Source organism: Martes martes, assembly GCF_963455335.1.
Source record: "Martes martes genome assembly, chromosome: 12".
NCBI classification, from domain to species: Eukaryota; Metazoa; Chordata; class Mammalia; order Carnivora; family Mustelidae; genus Martes; species Martes martes.
In genome coordinates this window covers 69,612,394-69,634,771 of record NC_137900.1, presented here as the reverse complement: position 1 = coordinate 69,634,771, position 22,378 = coordinate 69,612,394, and the positions used below count along the sequence as shown (strand labels likewise).

Sequence of the window (22,378 nt, the reverse complement as noted above, 5' to 3'; positions counted from 1 at the left end):
CTGAAAGCAAAAATTCAGATTATTTGTTAATGGTTAAAATGGGAGCAGACAGACAGGAGTAGGATTGGAAAGGAAGAAGTGTATGCTGAATTTAAAGGAGGTAGGGGAAAACCCAACACCTACCCTTTCCTTTCAGCCTTTAATAATGATAGGATTCTAGATTAAAGAATATTTTCTGAAAACATATGGGTTACCAATTGTAGAAGTAAAAATAAAATGTATAGCATCCAAAACAGGGTGAAAATAACCAGTGAAAGCATAGTTCATACAGCAAAGATGGGGAAAATAAAATAAGAAAGCACACACTTAAGGAAAACATAAAACAGATGACACCAATAAGACCAAACATAGCAGGCAGGATTATAAATGTAATGGCAGCAAACTCCCTACTAAAAAAGTTCCATATTGGGTAAAGCATTTACAAATGCATTGAAAAAAGGCACTTTATTTATTTAAAAAAATATACATATGTTCTGAATTTCAACGCTAATGGTGGTAAACTGAGGGAAGGTGGGGTGAAACTGTGAAAATTTTAAAGGCAAAAGTAAACTTCTTTTAAAGCGGTAGTGGGGCACCTGGGTGGCTCAGTTGGTTAACAGTCTGTCTTCAGCTCAGGTCATGATCCCAGGATCCTGAGATCCACTGGGCTCCATGCTCAGCAGGGAGCCTGCTTCTCCCTCTCCTTTTGCCTTCCCTCCCCCAACTTGTGTTCTTGCTCACTCTGTTCTCTCAAATAAATAAATTGTATTAAAAACAATAAAGAAAAGAGGTGGTATATGAAAATAAAATTTTTTCCTCTTTTTATATTTCTATTTTCTACCATGGAAGTCATTAGATAATTTATATTTGGGAGGGGAGGGAATTACTATTCTCCAAAAAAGACAACAAACACAGAAAACCCAGAAGGTTTCATTAGAAATAGTAAAACAAAAATATTAAACAAAATAGAATGTCAATAGACAGAAAAATGAGTAAAAATTTTATACACACACAATTATCCCACCAGGAGTAGCTCAACCAGAAAGAACTTCAACACCTTAGAATGGGGGATTCAGGCCGTTAAAAGGTTTAGGATCAAAGGAAAGGATCCCTTCCTCTACCAGGCAGGGAACACTGAAAGTATCAAGAGGAAAATTACAGAACAAGAAGCAGAACAGGGCCTCAGTTGCTTTCTTTTTCTCATGGGCTCTTCTCCCCAAACTGATACTGACAGAAAAATGTTAGCCTCCTTTTAAAAATGTCTTCACTTGCTTTTATTCCAAATGCCAATGACTTCCCCATTTTATCTCATTTAGTGATCTTCTAGTGAATTAACGTCCGTGTAATCCACTCACCAGTCTTTTTATGGTGTGTAAATGAACTCACAAGCCTTACAAAAGGAAAATTATTTAAAATAACCAAAGTGGGGTATCTGGGTGATCTCCAGGTCGGGGGATCAAGCCCCCTAATGGCCCATGTTCTCAGTGCAGTCCCTCCCCTCGCCCTCCTCCCTTTGCTCCCAGGCAGGTGCGCCTTTCTCTCCCTCAAATAAATAAATAAAATCTTTAAAATAATCGAAGTAGTTCTGAACTGAGGGACTGTTAAAAGCAAACTTAACTCTCAATTCTAATTACTAAAAAACAAAGGAATAAGCAGCTTACCGAGTGAACCCAGTATGACCAGAATCGTTAAGATCCACACAAGTACTCTTGAAATATACCTGATTATCACCATCAGAATCATGGATAGAACTGCAGGGAAGACAGAGAACATGTAGAATATTATTTTAAAACACTGGAAAATATAAAGAGAAACTCTTTCAATTGTTTTCTCCTAGGGATACAATTGGTCGCTATTGACACGTTCAAGACCCCAATTTAGGGACGAAAGGTTAACTGGCTACTTCTGCGCTTTGACTTTGGTACTTGCGGCACTGGAAACCAAAGGCACCTAACCGTGGGTTTATAAATGACAGAAAAGAACACATGCAAATGCAACGTGGTGACTCCAAAACAGCACACAACTGTTGTGGATTCACCACGGGAAGACGTCAGAACTCACATGCAAACAGACATGCCAACACACAGAGTGGAGAGAGTGATGTGTCGTGTTGGTGATTGGGAAAACTACCACACACAGACAGAGATCAGTTAAAGTAGGTGCTACGCTTCCTGGAGTAACCCTTGTATTTCAGGACCAACTTCTCTGATAGATGGTCCGCACGCTAGACAGTATTTTATCTTTCTACGGTCGTTTCTCTTCTGAAATTCCAAAAAATGTTCTGACCCTACGGAATAATATCCTGAAGCCTCCTGATGCCCAAATTCCTTTAACCTTATTCTTGACTGGGGTCAGGGGTCCTGATTGATTGAGAGACTCTTCAAAAAAGAGCAAAGCTCAGTTTGAATTATTTAGCCAATGCCTCTACCCAACCCAAGCTAAATTCCAACATGCTAAAATCTTGAGTGAAAGGAATCTTAAAAAAGAAACCAGGAAGATTTGACCTTTGCATGGGGAAATTCGTTTCTGAAATCATAATTTGTTCTTCTTTAATTAACTAAAGGCCCATGTTACCAACAAATGAACAAAGATCTTAAGCCTCAAGAGAACCATTCCAATAAAAACTGGAATTCCAATGGTTTCACATTATTAGCACGATTTTTAAGGTTTGGTTTTTCTTTTCTTGGTTAAAGTCTTCAACTATTTCAGAAACCAAGTAACTTTTTTGTAAAGCTGGACTAATTCAAGTTTTTGGGGGGACCATTTGCAAAGCCAAATAAACGGTCAGGATCTGTGACTAGGTAACATTATTAAGGTACTCACTTTTGCAATAAATGTACAGGAACCAAAAACAGATGGGAGCGTTTCAAATATCACAGAAATAGCTTTTCATATGGACAGCATTATTTCAATTGAGTCAAGTACTACCTAAGCAAAAAGAAAATACTCTCTAATGACAAGATGGAAATACAGCTAGTCTTCTCAATGACTATAATTGTTAGCAGGCATAAATACTCATTTTACTTATACAGTGAAAGAGGTGCTTGGTTCCTACCACAGTTTACTCCTCCCAGCTAGAAAGAGCTATAGATTCTGATATGGCTACATATGGTTCTAGGATAACCCAGGGTATTTACATCTTGAAAATCACATTTACTTTATCTATTGACAAGAAAACTCAAGGGCTAACAAGTGGAGATTTCCTAACTTTTCCAGTAATACAATGGTATTATGAACTGTAGCAGTGAAAAAAAAAAAAAACCATACTCAAAAAGTAATCTATCAGAAAGCTTTGCTCTTTGATGGAAATAGAGAAGAGACTATGTGGCTCTTTTTTATAAGCCTCTGGAATCATAACTAAAAACAAAGGGGGTACTGATTCACTAAAAGAAGCCTCCTGCTATCATATTAAATGTTATTATAGACAGTAACCAGTTTGGGAAAACACCCGTTATCTCCAATGAGAGAAAAAGAAAGTTTCAGATATATAAATATAAATATATATATATATATTTAAATATGTATATATTTATAACCCTATATAATCTGAAACAATTATGTTGGCTATGGTAAGTTAAACATTGTATAGGTATCCCGGTTGTATTCATATTTTGGTTAAAAGAACAGTCTTCTACTGCAGTACTATGCAATAGCTAATAATGAGAAAAACAATTACCTAGTGATAACAAGCAAAGTCCCAATATAATTTCTTTGCTGGTCATTACTCCACTAATCAGCCTGTGTAAGACACTATTGTCACTGACAAAGGTGATCAGGGCCTCTGCAAACTTGGCATAGCAGGAAATGTTCACAGGAGCACAGCGATGGAAGAATGGAATAGGTGCACTGGTGATACAAGAAAAAAAAATCAGAAAAAAAATTACTCCTACTTAATATAAATGCCACATCAAACACACAAATGAAAGGTGATTATGACTGCAATACACTCCACCCTCCACACATCATATGGGGGCCAAGAGCTGTGAGCTTAATGCTATGAGGATGACTGTCATGGGCAGGGATGCGAGTCTTACCACAGGCCTTATCAGAGAGGGTGGAGTGCATATTCCAAAGGAAGACATTACCCTCCCCTTCTGGAAAGAAACACACGCACATATACACGCACATACGCACGTACAGAATACGAAAAGCAAAAGCAAACACTTAAACTCCTTCGCCTGTACATCCATCGGTCAATGGGCAGATGACAAAACTTACAAACATATACTTCATTGGACTGAAAATGAATTTTTGCCGTAAGCTATTTAAAACTAGAAAACACACATGCTTTTGCTTGAAATGTTCCACCGTGAATACAAAGTTTCCTCTATCAGAACAGCATACAAAACCTTGCATTAAGAAAAGGCGTGTGGGGCACAAGCCTATTAACTCTCGTATCAATTAATCATGCCAAGACATCAACATACAGCATAATATGCAGCTGTTTAAAACAATAACCATGGATACTAATGTATGGAAACACTTAGGAGGTAATAGTACAAGGGGAAAGAAGCAGAAATTTGATCTAATGTGATGGTTGCCATCTCTGTACAAAAAAGAGAAACATAAGAATGAGAACAGAAAAAATATAAGTAAATGAAAAAATCTCCAATTTGTTAGGGTCATGAGATTCTTCATGGTTTTCTTTTTATATGTCATTATGATTATGAGATTATTTGCGTCCAAAAAATGAGGTCATCGGTTCTATCAGGTTTACACTGACCACAGGGCTCTTCTCGTGAAGGAACACAGCTATGTATGAACAGTGACGTAGCTCTGGTTTGTTATAACATATTCTATTTTAGCCTTTGAGACTATGGTATATATCTGATCAACAGGAGAGTCTAAAAAAGTTCTATGAACATGTCCTCAGTTGTGATTTGTATGGATTCTAACAGAATCCGTATGTCTGTCCGTACACGAATACACACGTCTGTGTGCATTAAGTTAAAGGTTAGCCATTGTCAACACAAATCTCAGATTTTCAGAATTATTTGTAGAACTATCAGTCATAGCTCTAATATAACTCTGTTGATGGCAGTGAGCTAAGCGTGCTCTCATTCTTGGTTGGCACTGTATTTGGGTCAAATTCGTGGCTAAGAATATATGACTAAACACCAAATTCCAAGGTTCCTGATCCCAGCAAAGCAGTTTTGTATGAACTGAAGTCAAACAGTATCTTTGTTTCCTTCCATGGAAAACAACAAAAATATTTCTTTTCAAATAAAAATATAAATGTACTAGGTATTGATTTTCCTTAGATGCTGGTAAATGAGCACCAATGGGAGTAAGAATAGGCAACATATTCCATGTTGTTAAACTTCATGGAACAACAAAACAATACTAATAAAGATCAAGTCTTACCTTAGTTATGCTTTGGTAAAATGTATCCCAAAATAATGACGTGACATTATGACATGAATGTTCACTTAAAAAAAGAAGTGTCTCTTGTGACTTGTGGGTGTATTTGTGTGTACCTTCAAAACAGGACTGGTAAAATTTAATGCCCAAGATTTGATGTTTTGTCAGAAACTGCAGAAAGTCAGAGCATTCTGAGCAATGCTTATATTAAAGGTATGCAAGCCATTGTTTTTGACAAAAGTTGTTTCACTAATGATATGAAAAGCTATTAAATTATAGAATATCTTTCAGTGAAATGGATTTATTCAGAAATATTACAGGAAAGCTTCAAAAGAATTAACCATAAGTTCACAGTCAACGGTGGCTAATTTAGGACAAGAAAACTTTGTTGTGACCTACAACTGTTTTTCTTCCTGATGCTGTCTATCTAGGTAATGTCCCTGCCAGGTTAATGTCTCTAAGGACTTCTAACCTTATTTTTAACTAAAGCCTGAGTTCTCTATCTTTCAAAACCAAAATCTTCTCTGCTCTACAATTACCTGTACCTTCAGCTGCTTTACTCATAACCCTATCATTTCTGGTGCAGCCTCTGTTTAACTCACTTGTCTCCAACCTTGAACATAAAACATATCTACCTTAAGGATACAGATGCCACTTTCTTGCTTTCGATATCCACCAATTTTCTGGCCCTGCTCTGTTTCCATTTTCCTGTCATATAACCGTAAGTATTATCCCTCCGTCCAGAGGCAGCTCCACATCTACCTCCCACATCCTAGCAGAATGCTGCTTTAGTTTTAGGCTCAAAGAGAAATACGCATCATTTCCAAAAGACAGCGGGGTCTGATACAACAGGAAAATAAAACTGGACGAGTTCGAAAGCCTTGGGTGATTCCCTTAACATTACACATTTGCATTGTTAGCTAAGAGTAGGAGTAATGACGATAATAATAAATAGGAATGGAGCCCAGCCATAAGTCAGTGATTCTAAATCAACAGAAGCAGCATATCCAGCAGCGTTCATGTTTTTCTGCTTTTCAGACTTATAATAAGGATAGATGGCTGAAAGGGAAGGATTATATTCTTAAAATTCAAATCTTTCATTTCTATTTAAGAGTTAATGCTGAGTCATACCTGTTCTCTTACCCTTTCAAGTCACTTTTATACTATATCTAAACTCTTGGCTAATTGGAAAGAGTACTTTTACAAGTCTCCTTCAAAGAACTAAAGCAATGTAACGACAGTGCCTTAAAATTTAATCTCTGTCAATTTAAAAAAAACCTGACAGCTCTAAATTTGAAGGTGTAAGATTAGCACAGACTGATTACATTGTCTAGCTGATGGTCAAAATGGTCAAAATTGCTCTTAGTGGTAGGGAATATCAGAAATAGAAGGCAAATAAAAGAGAAGACAGTATTTGGACACAGTAATAAAAAAAAGTTAAAGAGTTAGCTTTTTGTTTTTTGTTTTTTCAAAGATTTTATTTATTTATCTGACACAGAGAGAGATCACAAGTAGGCAGAGAGGCAGGCAGAGAGAGAGGGGTAAGCAGGCTCCCTGCCGAGCATAGAGCCCGATGTGGGGCTCGATCCCAGGACCCTGAGATCATGACCTGGGCGAAAGGCAGAGGCTTAACCCACTGAGCCACCCACGTGCCCCAAGACTTAGTTTTAAAGTAAAAAGCACTACACTTCCTTGTCATTCTTTTCCTCTACTGTTCCCCAAACAAAAACAATCAGCCATGAGTTTTTAATACTCAAATGACGTTCTTGTTAAAAAAACAAAAAGAACCCAAAAAGCTAAGTAATCATGGCATTGAAATGGTTTTTCTTCTATTTTATTGCTTATGTCCTATGTGACATAATGAATTCGAATTAGCTGATTTCATATATCTCTCAGAAGAGAATCCTTCTGAGAACCTCGTATGTGAGATCTTTTCTACTTTAGTGTCTAACCTAAATGACACACTTTGTGCTTCTTTTTTTTTTTTTTTTTTTTTTAAAGATTTTATTTATTTATTTGACAGAGAGAGAGAGATCACAAGTAGGCGGAGAGGCAGGCAGAGAGAGAGAGAGAGAGAGGAGGAGGAAGCAGGCTCCCCATTGAGCAGAAAGCCCAATGTGGGGCTCGATCCCAGGACGCTGGGATCATGACCCGAGCTGAAGGCAGAGGCTTTAACCCACTGAGCCACCCAGGTGCCCCCACTTTGTGCTTCTTAATTAAGAGGATAAGCATAAAGAATTCTATTTATAGCAACTTTTTCTACCTTTTGAAGCCCACAGAATATTGAATCTTTAAGAAGTCAATGTAGTCCCATTAGGAACTGATGCTGTTTCACATTATTGAAACATTAGTCAACAAGAACAAAATGAATTTATAATGAGTCTTTTAAAGATTTTTAAAAATTAGCTCAGAGGGATATTGTATCTTACCTTGGCAAACATACTATTTGCCTTAAGTCCAGACTATCACAGTTAGTGAGCTCCCCTCCCTCAAAGTCCGATGACAAACAATGTCTAGTATCTCTTATCCATACGCCTTCACAAGAGAAGACAGGAGTTTGCATCTCACACAATGATCTTAAAACTTCAGGTTATAAAAAAGCAATTACACATGATTTCTATTGAAAAATATTACTTAAGAAAGAATAGTAAGAAAGGATTCTTGATAGCCCAGAAAATGTAGAAAATAAATCAAGAATCTAATGGCAATACTCAGTGGTTTTTCATATATTTCATTTTATTTATTTTCTCTCCTTTCCTTCCTGTACTCTTTTTTTAAATTTTAATCTTTAATTTTTTTAAAAGTAGGCTCCAATTCCAATGTGGGCCTTGAATTCATGACCCTGAGATCAAGTATCATGTGCTCTCTACCAACTGAGCCAGCCAGGTGGCCCCCACCTTTTTCCTTTTTTTTTTTTTTTTTAAACTAACTGTGGTATAGGGCTTGCTTGGGGAAGATGGCAGAGTAGGAGGACCCTAAGCTCACCTCATCCCATGTATTTAACAAGATAACACTCACATCAGTATAAAACTGTGGTATAGATTTTACAAGATCTTAGATTAAATATCTGATTCCCAACAATTAACTGTGTGACTTTGCACAAGCCCTGTAACTTCTCCTATCTTCTATTTCCTCATCTATAAATTAGGAACAATATCCTTATAGGCTTTGTGAAGATTAAACAAGACAATACACGTGAGAAGCTTAATATGGTACTGGCACCCAACAGATGATTAACAAGTGTTAATTTATGTGGAATCCTTAATTTTAAAAATATGATGAACAGATAACACTTTCTTTCTTGGCTATTAGTTTCTCATGTCCATGTCATGTTTTTAATTCCCCAACACCTAATATCCTTTCTGGAATCCAGCAATAGTAAAATAAATGTTTGGTGAATTTACTGAATTTATGTAATGTTTGTACTACTAGTTTTCTTTAACTACATCTAAAACTTTAAGCATTTTAGGTATAAGGGCTAGTCTCCCTATGGCTACCACGTTCCATCATGTCACCAAGTTATAAATTTGGATAAAACATGGCCCTTTCTAGGCATCTGCTTTTAAAATTCAAAAGCTCGGGGCACCTAGGTGGCTCAGTCGGTTAAGTGTCATGGCTCAGGGCATAATCCCAGGGTCCTGGGATTGAGCCCCACGTTGGGCTCTCTTCTCAGCAAAGAGTCTGCTTCTCCCTCTGCCTCTGCCCCTCCTCTGCTTGTGGCTTTCTCTCTTTCTCTCAAATAAACAAATAAAGTCTTTTAAAAAAATAAAATAAAATTCAAAAGCTCTTAGGAATAGTCCCCATTTGGCAATTATGTGGTATTAGTGTTTAACTGCAAATTAGTTTATAACTGCTTTTCTCTAAGAAACAGGCATTGCTTTCAATGGCAGAAGGTGCCCAGGCACCCAGGAAGGTTAGGGGTGGAAGGGGAGGCTCTAGAGCTTAAGAGAAATATTACTCCCTAAGCCAGATGCCAAACACAATAATGGATGCTTAAAACATATGATCTTATTTAATTTTGACAACAATTCCAAGACAGAGGTATTAATATTGCCGTTTTACATGTGAGGACACTTGGCTCACAGACAGGTGAAGAGACTTGCTCAAGCTGACAAAGAGAAAGTGGTGACACAGTATTCACCCCCAGGCTTAGCTGGACTCAAAGTGCTGCTCTTTCTGTCCCACTAGGGTGCTCCTAGGAGGAGAGCAAAAGAGACGTGAACGATGCTAAGGGCCACTTGCCTGCATCATGCTTTGCCTACTGCCCGTCTTTTGGTGTATACAAAAAGTCACCAAAACCAGCAGGTTTATTTTGTTTTTGTTTTTTTAAAGGACAGATTCAAATTCACTGTTTTCTGATCTTTGCACTTTGCTTGCCAAAGGCTAAATGATGCTGTTCACCAGGTCCTAATTTGATTTTCTTCTATCAACTGTTACTTCTTTGTTTACTTTCCAACAGGCTGAGCTCAGATAAAAATGAAAGATCCTTAGTCTGTGAGGTACTAAATTAAATAAAACCCGAGGATCTTTAAATAAAGTATAAACAGAGTTCACTGTCAGTTTTCAGATGGGTTAGGGTCATCACTGCAGCTTAGACTACTGAGACATCAGTGGATGATCTTGCTAGAAGCCAAGTCTGCCCATGTCTAAAACCTAAGCCCTTAATACTATGTCTTATCTTCTAGTGAATACCCCTCAGGATGCCGTATGTGAGATATGTGAGCTCTGTATGGCCAAGAATGGAACACCTGAGATACCAGAAAGAGGCAGCCCTCAACATGGTGGGGTCAGAGGTGAAGGAGGATTTACCTGACCCCTGCCCCACCCTTATGCAGGTACAGAGCAACCTCATCCTCACATCAAGGCTTTCCGGTTATCCTTTTATAATATGTTTATATCTTAAAATATGACTCTATACTCATAGTAGACATTTAAAACAGACTGTTTTAAAGTTTGAGTAGATAAGAGGACAGAGCCTTTCTTGTCTTTACATTGATACATTTTCTCCAACGACTCTATTCAAAGGACCTCCTTTTCTTACTGTTACAGCTTCCCTAATATTTTCAACGGTCACAAATGGGGTCTCTTTACCTATAGGTCTAAACCCATGATTTATAGGTCCCACTTGTTAGTATCTTTTAAAATAGTCCCTTTATTTTCATTTCTGTAGGCTTTACATTTTAACTCCAATAGCAAGTTGACAAGACTAAAAGAGCTGGACATCAATGAAACTGACAGATCCTTTGTCTACTTTTCAACAGAAATTTCCACATTTCATTCAAGTTAATAAAGCACAAGTTACACCCATTAGCAAGCCAAAGGAAAGCACACATAAGATCGGTCTCAACATTTTAATCAGTAGCTTGCTATAATATACCAAGATATAATAAAAGTGGCTTCAATTCAGTATTCCTGGTGAAGTTGACTCATGTCATACCTGGTTGATATACACTTAAAGTTCTCAAGATGAGACATGCTTCCAAATGCTATTCACCTAATTCTAGGGACATATTCTACAATGCTTGCAAATTCATTTCCTCATTGAAAAAAACATTTATAATTTTATTTTATTTTATTTTTTTTTTTTTAAAGATTTTATTTATTTATTTGTCAGAGACAGAGAGAGAGAGAGAGAGAGAGAGCGAGCACAGGCAGACAGAGTGGCAGAGGGAGAAGCAGGCTACCTGCGGAGCAAGGAGCCCGACGTGGGACTCGATCCCAGGACGCTGGGATCATGACCTGAGCCGAAGGCAGCCACTTAACCAACTGAGCCACCCAGGCGTCCCAACATTTATAATTTTAAAGTTGGCTTCCCTTATAACTACTGTGAGATCCCTGTAAAGAATATTTCCTGTCTCTTCTTTGTATCCATTATATGCAGTAGGTACTGAAATAATCAGTGTTTGTTGAGTAAGACCTTGGATAAGATAAGCCACACAGTGTATTAATATAGAGAATGTACCTAAAAGATGCTGCCTGAAATAAGGTATGGAGAATAATCACTAGGATATATTTTAAATTTACAAAGTAAATTAAAAATAATCCCAGTATTACTAAGGTCAACTTCAAAGAATCTTTGGAGACTGCGAGACTTGGCTTCTAATTTTGCTATAGATTTTGCAATGACTCAGCAGTTGTATATTCTTAAAAATTATGGCATTAAAAAAAAAAGTAAGCCCCCAAAAGAAATGTAAAATCTGAGAATGAGAAAAAAGTTATTTGCCTCTGCGTGTGTGTGTTTTAAGATATGAAATACATGCTGTCATTTCTAGTACTACTTTCTAAATTTTGTGATAAAAGTATTGGTCCTGAGCAATCGGCATCATCAAGTGACTCTTTCCCCCGGATAATATATACAGTTTAAAATCTACCTACAAAAACAAATGTCACAAGTTAACAAAATACAATAAAATTTACCTCGCTGGAACTGGTAGTTTGGGGCATAGAACAGAAGCTTTTGAAGATGTAGTATATTCAGAAGGCTTTAGGTTGTAGCTACATAGTGCTGATCCTGTTGAAAGAAAAGCTGGATGTTAGCTAGCAGAACAGAGCTTCAAATTCTCTCACTGATTCATTGTATTTATTTTATATGTTAATATTAATTCAACATATTAATTCAAACACTATAGAATTAATAAGAATCTGATTTGGTCTTTAGTATCCATCTTCAATCATTTAAAATTGATTCCTCAGGGCGCCTGGGTGGTTAAGCATCTGCCTTAGGCTCAGGTCATGATCCCAGAGTCCTGGGATGAGCCCTGCATCGAGCTCCCTGCTGGGTGGGAAGCCTACTTCTCCCTCTCCCACTGCCCCTGCTTGTGGTTCCTTGCGTGGTCTCTCTCTCTTTGTCAAATAAATAAATAAAATCTTTAAAAAAAAACCCCAAAAATGATTCCTCTCGGATAATTTATGTACAAATTTTAATTAATGATATTAAGGATAATAACAATAAGTACTAGAACTACCTTTACTGAGTGTCTGCCATATATTAGCGAGATATATATATATATATATATATATATTTTTTTTTTTTTTTAAGTCAACTTTTCATTGTAATGGACCAAACTGTGTGTCTCCAAATAACAAAACGATAGAAACATGACAAAATTCTCCTACTGAAGAAGCCAAGCATCTTCAGCCCCAACACTTCTGACAGTCAGGCCAAGAGCAGCCCATTCCCAAGACTGGTTCTAGTCCCCACACAAGTTTCTCAGCCCAGGAGAAGGGTTAGGGATGGACAAGGGTTAGGGTTAGGTCTGGCCCCTCCTTCCTCATGCTGGGAACTCTCAGAAAGTCACTGGTGGGGACAGGGGAGGCTCTCCTCTCACCCCGTACATATAATAATTGTATTTACTATAACTCTTTTAAGCAAGTGCTATTGAGCCTACTTTAAAGAGAATGAAACAGAGGCTAAGAGATAAGGTACATAACTTGCCCAAGATGACACAGCTACTATGTAGCAGAGCTGGGACCAAACCCCAAGATCTCTTACACTACAAACCCACCCTCAACCTATTCGTGCTGTCCTGTCTCTCTTTCCCATGCTTCCCATGACTGAATGATTGCATATAGCATATATGCTTTCCAACAATACGTTACTTTTTCCTTACTTAAGAGGCAAGAAATACTAACTGCAAATAGACTAAACAAATTGATAAAAGGATTCTTAGTTTTCAGATAGTTTAAAACAGCTCAAATTCCATCATAGATTGGTTATGCAAACAGACATCTATTTCTTGGTCTCCGTGGCTGATATGTATCTCAATAATATAGAAAATTCAGATGCATGAAGTCCATCAAATCTCTCATAAGTCTTATTTTAGTGACTGGCTAATTTTGTAACATAGCAACTAGAATACTTTCAGGTTCATCATATAATAGGTATCATTAATTGGGAAGACCCAGGCTCTAGTTATAATTTTGCTGAGGACCTACTGCACTTTTATCATGTAACCTGTTTATATTTTATTAATTACAGTTCCTACCAGATTACTAATTTGGTCAAATGCTTTATTATTAAATAGAAATAGAATAGCTCTGTATTTATATTATAGTAACAATGGACTTTCACACCATACGACCAGGGAAAAAGTTTAAAATAAAATGTGAAGTGAAAACGGCAGGTTTTAACATTGAACTAATTATAGAAATGTCATGTGAGGATGTAAGAAAGAATTTCAAGAGAATACAGAAAAAAGATTTGCTAGGACAACAAAAAACCTTGAGAATGGTGTTATTTCATCTATATCTTGTCCTATCAGTCAAAAGAACTTTTAAAAAGTCACAAACCTGCATTTAATTCAGTAATACTGCCCTCAAATCAGCAACCAACTTGCTAAGTATTTAAATATTTGGGATCTAGATATCATACTTACAAAAAAACAAGTAGCATCTATTTTATATAAAGATAATTCAAGTAATTTGACAATGTAAGGTACTCTTTATTGTTTAAGGATTTTATTTATTTATTTATTTGACAGAGAGAGAGAGACAGCAAGAGAGGGAACACAAGCAGGGGGAGTGGGAGAGGGAGAAGCAGGCTTCTAGCCCATCAGGGAGCCTGATGTGGGGCTTGATCCCAGGACCCCGGATCAAGACCTAAGTCGAAGGCAGACAATTAATGACTGAGCTACTCAGGCACGCATGTAAGGTACTTTTTAAAAAATATTTATTTACTTATTTGAGAGAGAAAGAGAGACAGAGACAGAGAGAGTGTGCCAGGGGAGGGAGAGAGGAGGAAGAAAAAGTGACTCTTTGCTGAGCAGGGAGCCCAACTCAGGGCTGGATCCCAGGACCTTGAGATCATGACTCGAGCCGAAATCAAGAGTTGTATGCTTGACCGAATGAGCCACCAGGCACCCCTTGACAACGTAAGGTATTTTACCAGAGATACTTGAAAGTTACATGGCACTATTCATGTTTCCAACACTTCTTAAGATAGATTCAGTAGGAAACTTAAGTTTCTGAAACTGTTTCAGAACATTCTTTTCCATGTTAATGACTTATTTTTTTTAAGTTAAGCATGAATATTAAATATCTACTTCTTCTAAAATTAGTCTTTTGTCTTTGAAGATAATGCCACCAGATTCTATTTACAGCAGTTTCGGAGAAACCATGACAGCAGTGGCAAGCAAACATTTTAGATTAATCCTGAAATATCTGGAGTCCGACTATAGAACCGCTCAGGAAAAACACAGCAACCATGCCAGTCACTGCAGAGCACCCAACAGGATCATCAACTTCCTGATCTGAATTGTCAACTTCTTTCTTTCAGGGTCTAAGACGGAATCGATTTGCACAATATGAAAGGGCCTAACTAAGGCACTGTGCCAGCTCCGTCAAACACACCGCTCCATCTGAATTCAGTGAACATAATCTCTGTCCCCACCCTTTCTTCATTTAAAAAAGGTCAGCAGGTGCAACAGAGTTCAATTTTTATAAATACTTTCCCAGGATAATGCTCAATGAAAGGATAATAGCCTTATCTCTGATGGTATTCTGGGACATAGGCCAGTACTAAGTAGATCCTGTACTAAATAGATTAAAGGAAAAAGATCTTTACAATGTAGTAACAATCAGAAGAAACCTTATAATGCTTCCTGCTCAAAGGGCTGATGGAGAGAGAAGCTTCAGTGCAGAACATTAAAACAACCCAGTGATGGCAAGCATTTTGCAATTGTTTCTCTTTTCATGTTGATTAGCTGATGCATTTTCAGTGAACACTTTTAAGGTGGTATCCATCTCTCTCTCTCTTTTTTTTAATGGTGAGAGTATAAACAATACTTAGCACAAGAGGTTTGATCATAAAGAGTAAGACAAAGTTTTTCTTCTAACGCAAAAGGCAGGGGAAACCATACTTGAGTAATGAAGTCTAAAACCAAAAACAAAAGCTTATCTAAACCACACCAGAGGCAATCCATGCAACTCAGCCAATGTTACTCAAAATGAGTGATCTTAGGAAGCCAACTTCCATATATAAACATTTATCTTGGTAAATAGTTGCCACAGTCCCCAGAATGTTTAACTACCATAATTTTTCAAATGCCTTATAATATTCAATTATTTATTCTTTAGCTCAATATCACTTATAAGAACTCCCCTAAGAGGTATGTTTCCATCACCAGACTCCAAACAGTACAGATGAAAAAAATACGTAATACTTCCAAGGCCTTTATAAGCAATCACTGACAAATTTAGGAATAACATCCTTTACTCCTAGGCCACAATGCTTCTTCTGTGCCATTTCTAAACATCATAATCAGACAAATATTCAATAAGCTCTGGGCAAAAAACATATATCCCACAGAGATCTCAAAAACTCTTCTCTATATGCTGCACACAGCCTTGAAAATGGTCTTTGTAAAATGGTCCTTACTCATAATACCCTCCTGCCCTCAGGATAATTTCCAAACTCCTTGGCTTCAAAGCTCTCCTAAGGCAGGCCTCTACCTAAAACTTCCAGCCTTATCTTAACATAATAAGCTACTTACAATTTTGCTGTTTAAAAACTTCCAGGCTTTTTTGTATGCTGTTCCCTCTGCTTGGATTGTCTATTCCTAACGACCATCTGAGTGAGTGTTCAAGTTTGAGAAGAATTCCTACAAACTACTCAAGCCTCACCTCCCTCATTAAGCTTTCCCTGATGCACCCAGAGCTATTTAGTCCTCAGTTCTATTATAAAGCTTAGCATATTATTTTGTAATTTTTTTTTAGCTTACATATTATCTCTATTTTTAGAAATTGAGCTCTTTGAGAACTGGGTCCTTATGCCTTCAAAATATGTGGGACCCGTCTCTCCTGGCACATAGACAATACTCAAAAGCCATCTGTTGAAGACAACAGACATCACTGACTAAAAAAAAACACATATTTTTAATCTCTTATTTTGGTGTTACATGTTATATATAATGTTTATATGCTTTTCACCACTCACTACAAATTATACAAAGTATACAAATTATACTATGTAAAACAGATTTCTCGACCTTGGTATTATGACATTTGGAGCTGGGCAATTCTTGGTTGTAGGGAGCTGTCCTGTGCATTGCAGGATGTTTAGCAGTATCCTTGGTTTCCAGCCACTAGATTCCAGGACCCTCCCCCTAACCCTTCCCCCAGTTTTGACAACCAAAAATGTCTCTTAACACTGCTATGTGTGGTGGGGGTAGGATTGGGTGGGGGGCATGCGGTAGCAAAACTACCCTTGAGAACCACTGGTCTAAAACACCAAATTATTTGAAACAAAAATACAAAATGGGCTTCGTAAGTTGGAGGCTAATTCTTCTTGCTTCAAAATTTTGCTTGATTTGCTATCACAACGATATTTGTAGGATACACTAAATTAAGAGAAAAGATTCCTTAGAAAACATACTTTAGAAAATTGTAGTTAATAAAAAAAGAAAATCTCCCAATGCAGAACAGTGTCCATTACAAAAAAAGAAATTACACTGCTGTGTGGGGTCCAGTGAATTTAACCCCCTTCTCTCCAATGGGGAAAGCATATATATTTACACGCTGGAAGAATACAATTCCCATTTTCAATTTCCAGGAACCAACAAAAAGCAAGGACATATTTGCAGTTCCCAAGAAGCACCCATTAACTAGCTAGTGCTGTGACATTATCTGTCAACCACTATTAGCAGCACATACTCTGCACATAATAAATATTTGCTGAGTGAATTAATTTTGGACTTCTATGTGCAAGACTTCTAGGTATTATGGAGGACAATGAGAAGTTTGTCTTCCATCATGCAAACTCCCTAAAGGGAACTGTACCTTTTCTTTGTTTCGCTGGCACACACTTCATGGGTGCTAATTAATTGTTGAATGAAGGAATTATTTAAAATCGCATTATCAAATATAAGGATTTTTTTTTCCCCCTTAACAATCAAGCTTCCCTTGCTGGTTTCTGACTTGGAGGCTATTAAAGCAGTTGCTAGGGTCGATCATTTCATTCATTTGTAAGTGATATCACATCTAATCTTTTGATTCACTGTGTCAGAAAGAATCCATAATAACTCTGTGGTTTAAGTTTATATTGTTACTGACTGGTAAGAAAGAAGGTAATACTGATCATTGACTGATACTAACTTTAAACCTAACACCTAGATAATGACAATCAAAGGCTTGTTTCTATTCATAAATTTTATCTGATGTGTCATATCATCTTTCGAGGTTTTCAAAGACAGAAAAATGATCACCGAGAAAGCACCCAGCTCCGTGGCCCTACTCAAAGTATGAACATGGTCTACATGGTAGTGCATAAAACTCTCTGACTTTTCACAAAATACAGTGCACTGCAGAAGCACTCCCAGATGGGAGTGATTTCTCCCATGCTATAAACAGGACACACACAAGAAAGAAAAGATTTCTGCCATTGTACTACTGTGTTAAGGAAAACAAATTAGATATCATAAAAGTTTGCTAAGAGTAATGCAAAAAGTTAATAAGGTATTCCAGGTAACACATTAGCAATGACTGAGAATATGCATGGGCCCCCAACTTTCAGGTCGTTCTTATTTCTAAACTGCTGTTTAGAATTTAGATTAGCAAGTGGAGAGAAAAAGAAAGCATCTGGCACTGTGTGTGGCACAACATAGGTACTAGTAAATGGTACGGTGAAACAAGGCAGGGCTTAAGTCTGACTTTATCCATTCAATAGACTCAGACGCCTGTGCCGAACAATGGCTAGACAAGAGTAAATCCAAGGATGAACTATGGGCCGGACTCAGAGCAGGAGAGAGGAAGGGAAGGGACTATCCCAGCAAGCATTATGCCCTGGGTTGAGATGAAAATCTCATATAAAGTTGGTTAGCTTCTGAGGGAGGGCCATTCTCTTTCCCCCTACAATGGATACATTATTTGAGTTTTCGAAAATAATGATAATAAAGAAGAAGGAAACTGTTCACCAGAAACCGGAGGGAAGTAAAATTAGAGTAAGACGGAATTCAAGCTCTGCTGCAAATAAATCAGGGGAGGGCTCCCACCAGATGATTTCAGTTTTCTCTGTAGGATAGAAGGTTAGGAAAGAGGAAAAACAAAAGGGCTTAGGGGAAAAAAAAGGTTGTGAATAATCACGCGGATAGGATGGACAGGAGAGATAAATGAATGAGTAAGATGAATTACTGAGAGATGAGAAGGAAGGTGACCAAAGATTCATATCAATTCTGCTTAGCATGAAGCTAATCATTTTACCAGCTGGTGGCAACTGACACAGATTCGGAAGTGAGCAAAGGATAACGTGTGGTGAGAGAATGAGAAATTATTAAGTGCCAAGAGAGATGAAGAGGAAAGTCCAGGGGCGCCTGGGTGGCTCAGGTCATGATCTCAGGGTCCTGGGATGGAGCCCTGAATTGCGCTCCCTGCTCAGCAGGGAGTCTGCCTCTCCTTCTCCCTCTGCCCTGCCTCATGCTCTCTCTCTCAAATAAACAAATGAAATATTTTTTAAAAAAGAGAAAGGGGTGCCTGGGTGGCTCAGTGGGTTAAGGCCTCTGCCTTTGGCTCGGGTCATGGTCTCAGGGTCCTGGGATCGAGCCCCGCGTCGGGGTCTCTGCTCAGCGGGGAAGCCTGCTTCCCTTCCTCTCTCTCTGCCTGCCTCTCTGCCTACTTGTGATTTCTGTCTGTCAAATAAATAAATAAATAATCTTTAAAAAAAAAAAAGAGAAAGAGAAGTCCAACCCATCGTTCTTTCAAAACATACGAGTAGCCACTATGAGGGGTCTTGTACTAGGGCAAGGATATTCAGAAGTGAAGAGCATGATCTTGTCCCACAGGAAATTCATGCGCTACTGCAGGAAAATGATAAAGAACCAAAAAAGTTGAGTACTAAGTACTTATGGTACTCAGCAATTTCAATTTTTAAAAGGCAATTTTTAACTTGTTCTCTAGCATATTTATATTTGGATCATATAAAAACAACAAACCATAATAATAATAAAGAATATGTTTGTCTACCTCACCCAACTCCTGGACCAGAACTTAAGACGTTTATATTCATTTAAATTCTTCTGTTTGCCTTTTAAATTTATTTTTTTTAAAGATTTTATTTATTTATTTGAGAGAGAGAGAGAAGAGAGAGAGACAGCATGAGAGAGCAGGAGAGGGGAGGTCAGAGGGAGAAGCAGACTCCCCATGGATCTGGGTGCCTGATGTGGAACTCAATCCCAGGACTCTTGGGATCATGACCTGGGCAGAAGGCAGTCGCTTAACCAACCGAGTCACCCAGGTGTCCTTCTGTTTGCCTTTTAAAGCTCTTTACAATGGCAACTTCTTTTCATAACCATCACATGTCCAGCTGTTTCTTCTAAAGTTTCTATTCTAGTCAGACATATTTAACAGAGGTGTTCTACAGACTTTAATGTCCAAGAAAACTCCTCTTTCTTGTCTAAAAGAAAGAGTTGAAGAAATTTTTTTATTTTTTATTTTTTGCCTATTAAATGCATTTCTTACAACGTTGTTATAGGAACCTAAAAGTTAGCTTTCCCTTACAAAGATTTTAAATAATTTGTGAAGGTAATAAAAGTCCACACAAATGGATAGTTTTAAGTGCTAAAAAGCACTTTCAAATGTTGTCATGGAAACTTAAAACTCTTTGAAAATGATTTATAATATCTTTTTAGTCTCGTAAGTAAAACATTCTTTTACCTTACATTTTAAAATAAGGTAAATTACTACCCAGATGAATCTTTTTCTCTTTCCTGATCTCCTTTAATTGTGGTAAGATACACATAATAAAACATTTACCATTTTTTTTTTTTTTTTTTAAGATTTTATTTATTTATTTGACAGACAGAGATCACAAGTAGGCAGAGAGGCAGGCAGAGAGAGAGAGGAGGAAGCAGGCTCCCCGCTGAGCAGAGAGCCTGATGTGGGGCTTGATCCGAGGACCCTGGGATCATGACCTGAGCTGAAAGCAGAGGCTTTAACCCACTGAGCCACCCAGGCACCCCAAAACATTTACCATTTTAACACCATTTAAATGCACAGTTCAGCAGCATTAGGTACATTCATGTTGTTGTTCAAACACCACCACCATTTAAATCCAGAACTTCCCATCTTGCAAAATCCAAACTCTTTACTTCTAAAATGGTAACCCCATTCCTCTCCATCCTGCAGCCCCTGGCAACTTACCATTTTTTTTTTTTTTAAGATTTTATTTATTTGACAGAGAGAGATACAGTGAGAGAGGGAATAAAAAGCAGGTGGAATGGGAGAGGGAGAGGCAGGCTTCCTGCCAAGCAGGGAGCTGGATGTGGGACTCAATCCCAGGATCCTGGGATCATGACCTGAGCTAAAGTCAGCCACTTAACGACTGAGCCACCCTGGCACCCCGCAACTTACCATTCTATTCTGTCTCTCTGAATCTGACTACCCTAAGTATCTCATATAAGTGGACTCATACTGTATTTGTCCTTATGTGCCTGACTTATTTCACTTAACAAAGTCTTCAAGATTTGTCTGTACTGTAGCATGTGTCAGAATTTCCTTCCTTTTTTTAAAAAAAATTGTGGTAAAACCTGTAATATAACACTGACCATCTTAACCAGTTTTTCAGTGTATAGCAGTGTTAACTATATGAACACTGTTGTCCCAACAGATCTCTAGAATTTTTTTTCTTTTTTTTAAGATTTTATTTATTTGTCAGAGAAAGTGCACACGCACAAGCAGAGAGAAGGGCAAAGGCAGAGGGAGAAGCACGTTCCCCACGGAGCAAGAAGCCTGATGCGGGATTCGATCCCAGGGCTCTGGGATCATGACCTGAGCCAAAAGCAGATGCTTAGCTGACTGAGCTGCTCAGGCATCCCTAGGATTTTTTCATCTTGCAAAACTGAGATTCTATAGCCGGTAGAAACCATAGCCCTACCTTTCTATGACTGGTTTATTTCACTTAAAATAATGGCTTCAGGTTTCATCTGTATTATAGCATATGACACAATTCCTTTGTTTTTCAAGGCTAATATTCCGTGGTGGGTATATACCATGTTTTCCTTATCCATTCATCCATCATTGGACATTTAGGTTGCTCCCATCTCTCAGCTATTATGAATAACGCTACAATGAACATGATTTTGCAAATATCTCTCTGAAATCCTGTCATCAATTCTTTTGGCTATATACATATACCCAGGGATTTCTGGGTCATATGGTAATCTACTTTCTAAAAGACGATTTTTTTAGAGCAGTCTTAAGGTTCGCAACAAAATTGAGGAAGGTATAAAGGCTTCCCACATACTTCCTAGCCGCCCCCCACCCCCCCGCCACGCATAGACTCCTCCATTATAACACTCCCACCAGAGTGGTCCATTTGATACAACTGATGAGCCTATATTGACACATCATAATCACCCAAAGTCCATAGTCCTATGGGCATGGACAAATGTAAAAATGACATGAATCCATCATTACAGTATCATACGAATTATTTTCACTGCCCTAAGAAATCCTCTGTGGTAATTCTATTTTTTAATTTTTCAAGGAAACTCTAAACTCTTTTCCATAGAGGACATACAGTTCTGTATTCCTGCCAATGATGCAAAAAGATTCTCATATATCCATAACTTCACCAACATTTGTTATTTTCTGTTTTGTGATATTTTGGGTTTTTCTCTAAAGAAGCTGTCCTAATGGGTGTAAGGGGGTAGGTATCTCACTGGGTTTTGTGTGCATTTCCCGTATGACTAGTAGATTGAGCATCTTTTCATGTCCTTATTATTGGCCCATCATGCATCGTCTTTGAAGAAATGTCTATTCAAGTCCTTTGGCCATTTTTTAATTGGGTTGTTGTTGTTTTTGTTGTTGAGTTGTAGGAATTCTTCATATAGTCTGGGCATTAACCCTTTATCAGATATATGATTTGAATATCTTTTTTCTCCTATACCATGGGTTACCTTTTCATTCTGCTGTGTCCTAGGATGCACAGAAGTTTTAAATTTTGATGCAGTCTAATTTATCTATTCTTTTTCTTTTGTTGACTGTGCTTTTGGTTCATATCCAAGAAATTATTGCCAATGTAATGTCATGAAGTTTTCCCCTATGTTTT

At 37.7% G+C, this 22,378-nt stretch overlaps 1 protein-coding gene across 5 annotated transcripts in view; it reads right to left on the bottom strand.

Annotated features, from left to right (window-relative positions):
* Positions 1 to 22,378, bottom strand: part of SLC44A1 (solute carrier family 44 member 1) — a gene marked incomplete at its 3' end in the record, with an annotated part of 195,687 nt that overhangs the window by 79,553 nt on the left and 93,756 nt on the right. For all 5 annotated transcript variants that reach the window (XR_013967751.1, XR_013967752.1, XM_080819764.1 and 2 more), the window contains exons 5-7: positions 11,758 to 11,851; positions 3,656 to 3,825; positions 1,641 to 1,730 (exon numbers count right to left, since the gene is read on the bottom strand). Coding sequence is in view for 3 of the 5 variants with exons in the window: in XM_080819764.1 (XP_080675890.1) it covers positions 1,641 to 1,730; positions 3,656 to 3,825; positions 11,758 to 11,851 (354 nt within the window). The remainder of the gene's footprint in view (positions 1 to 1,640; positions 1,731 to 3,655; positions 3,826 to 11,757; positions 11,852 to 22,378) is intronic.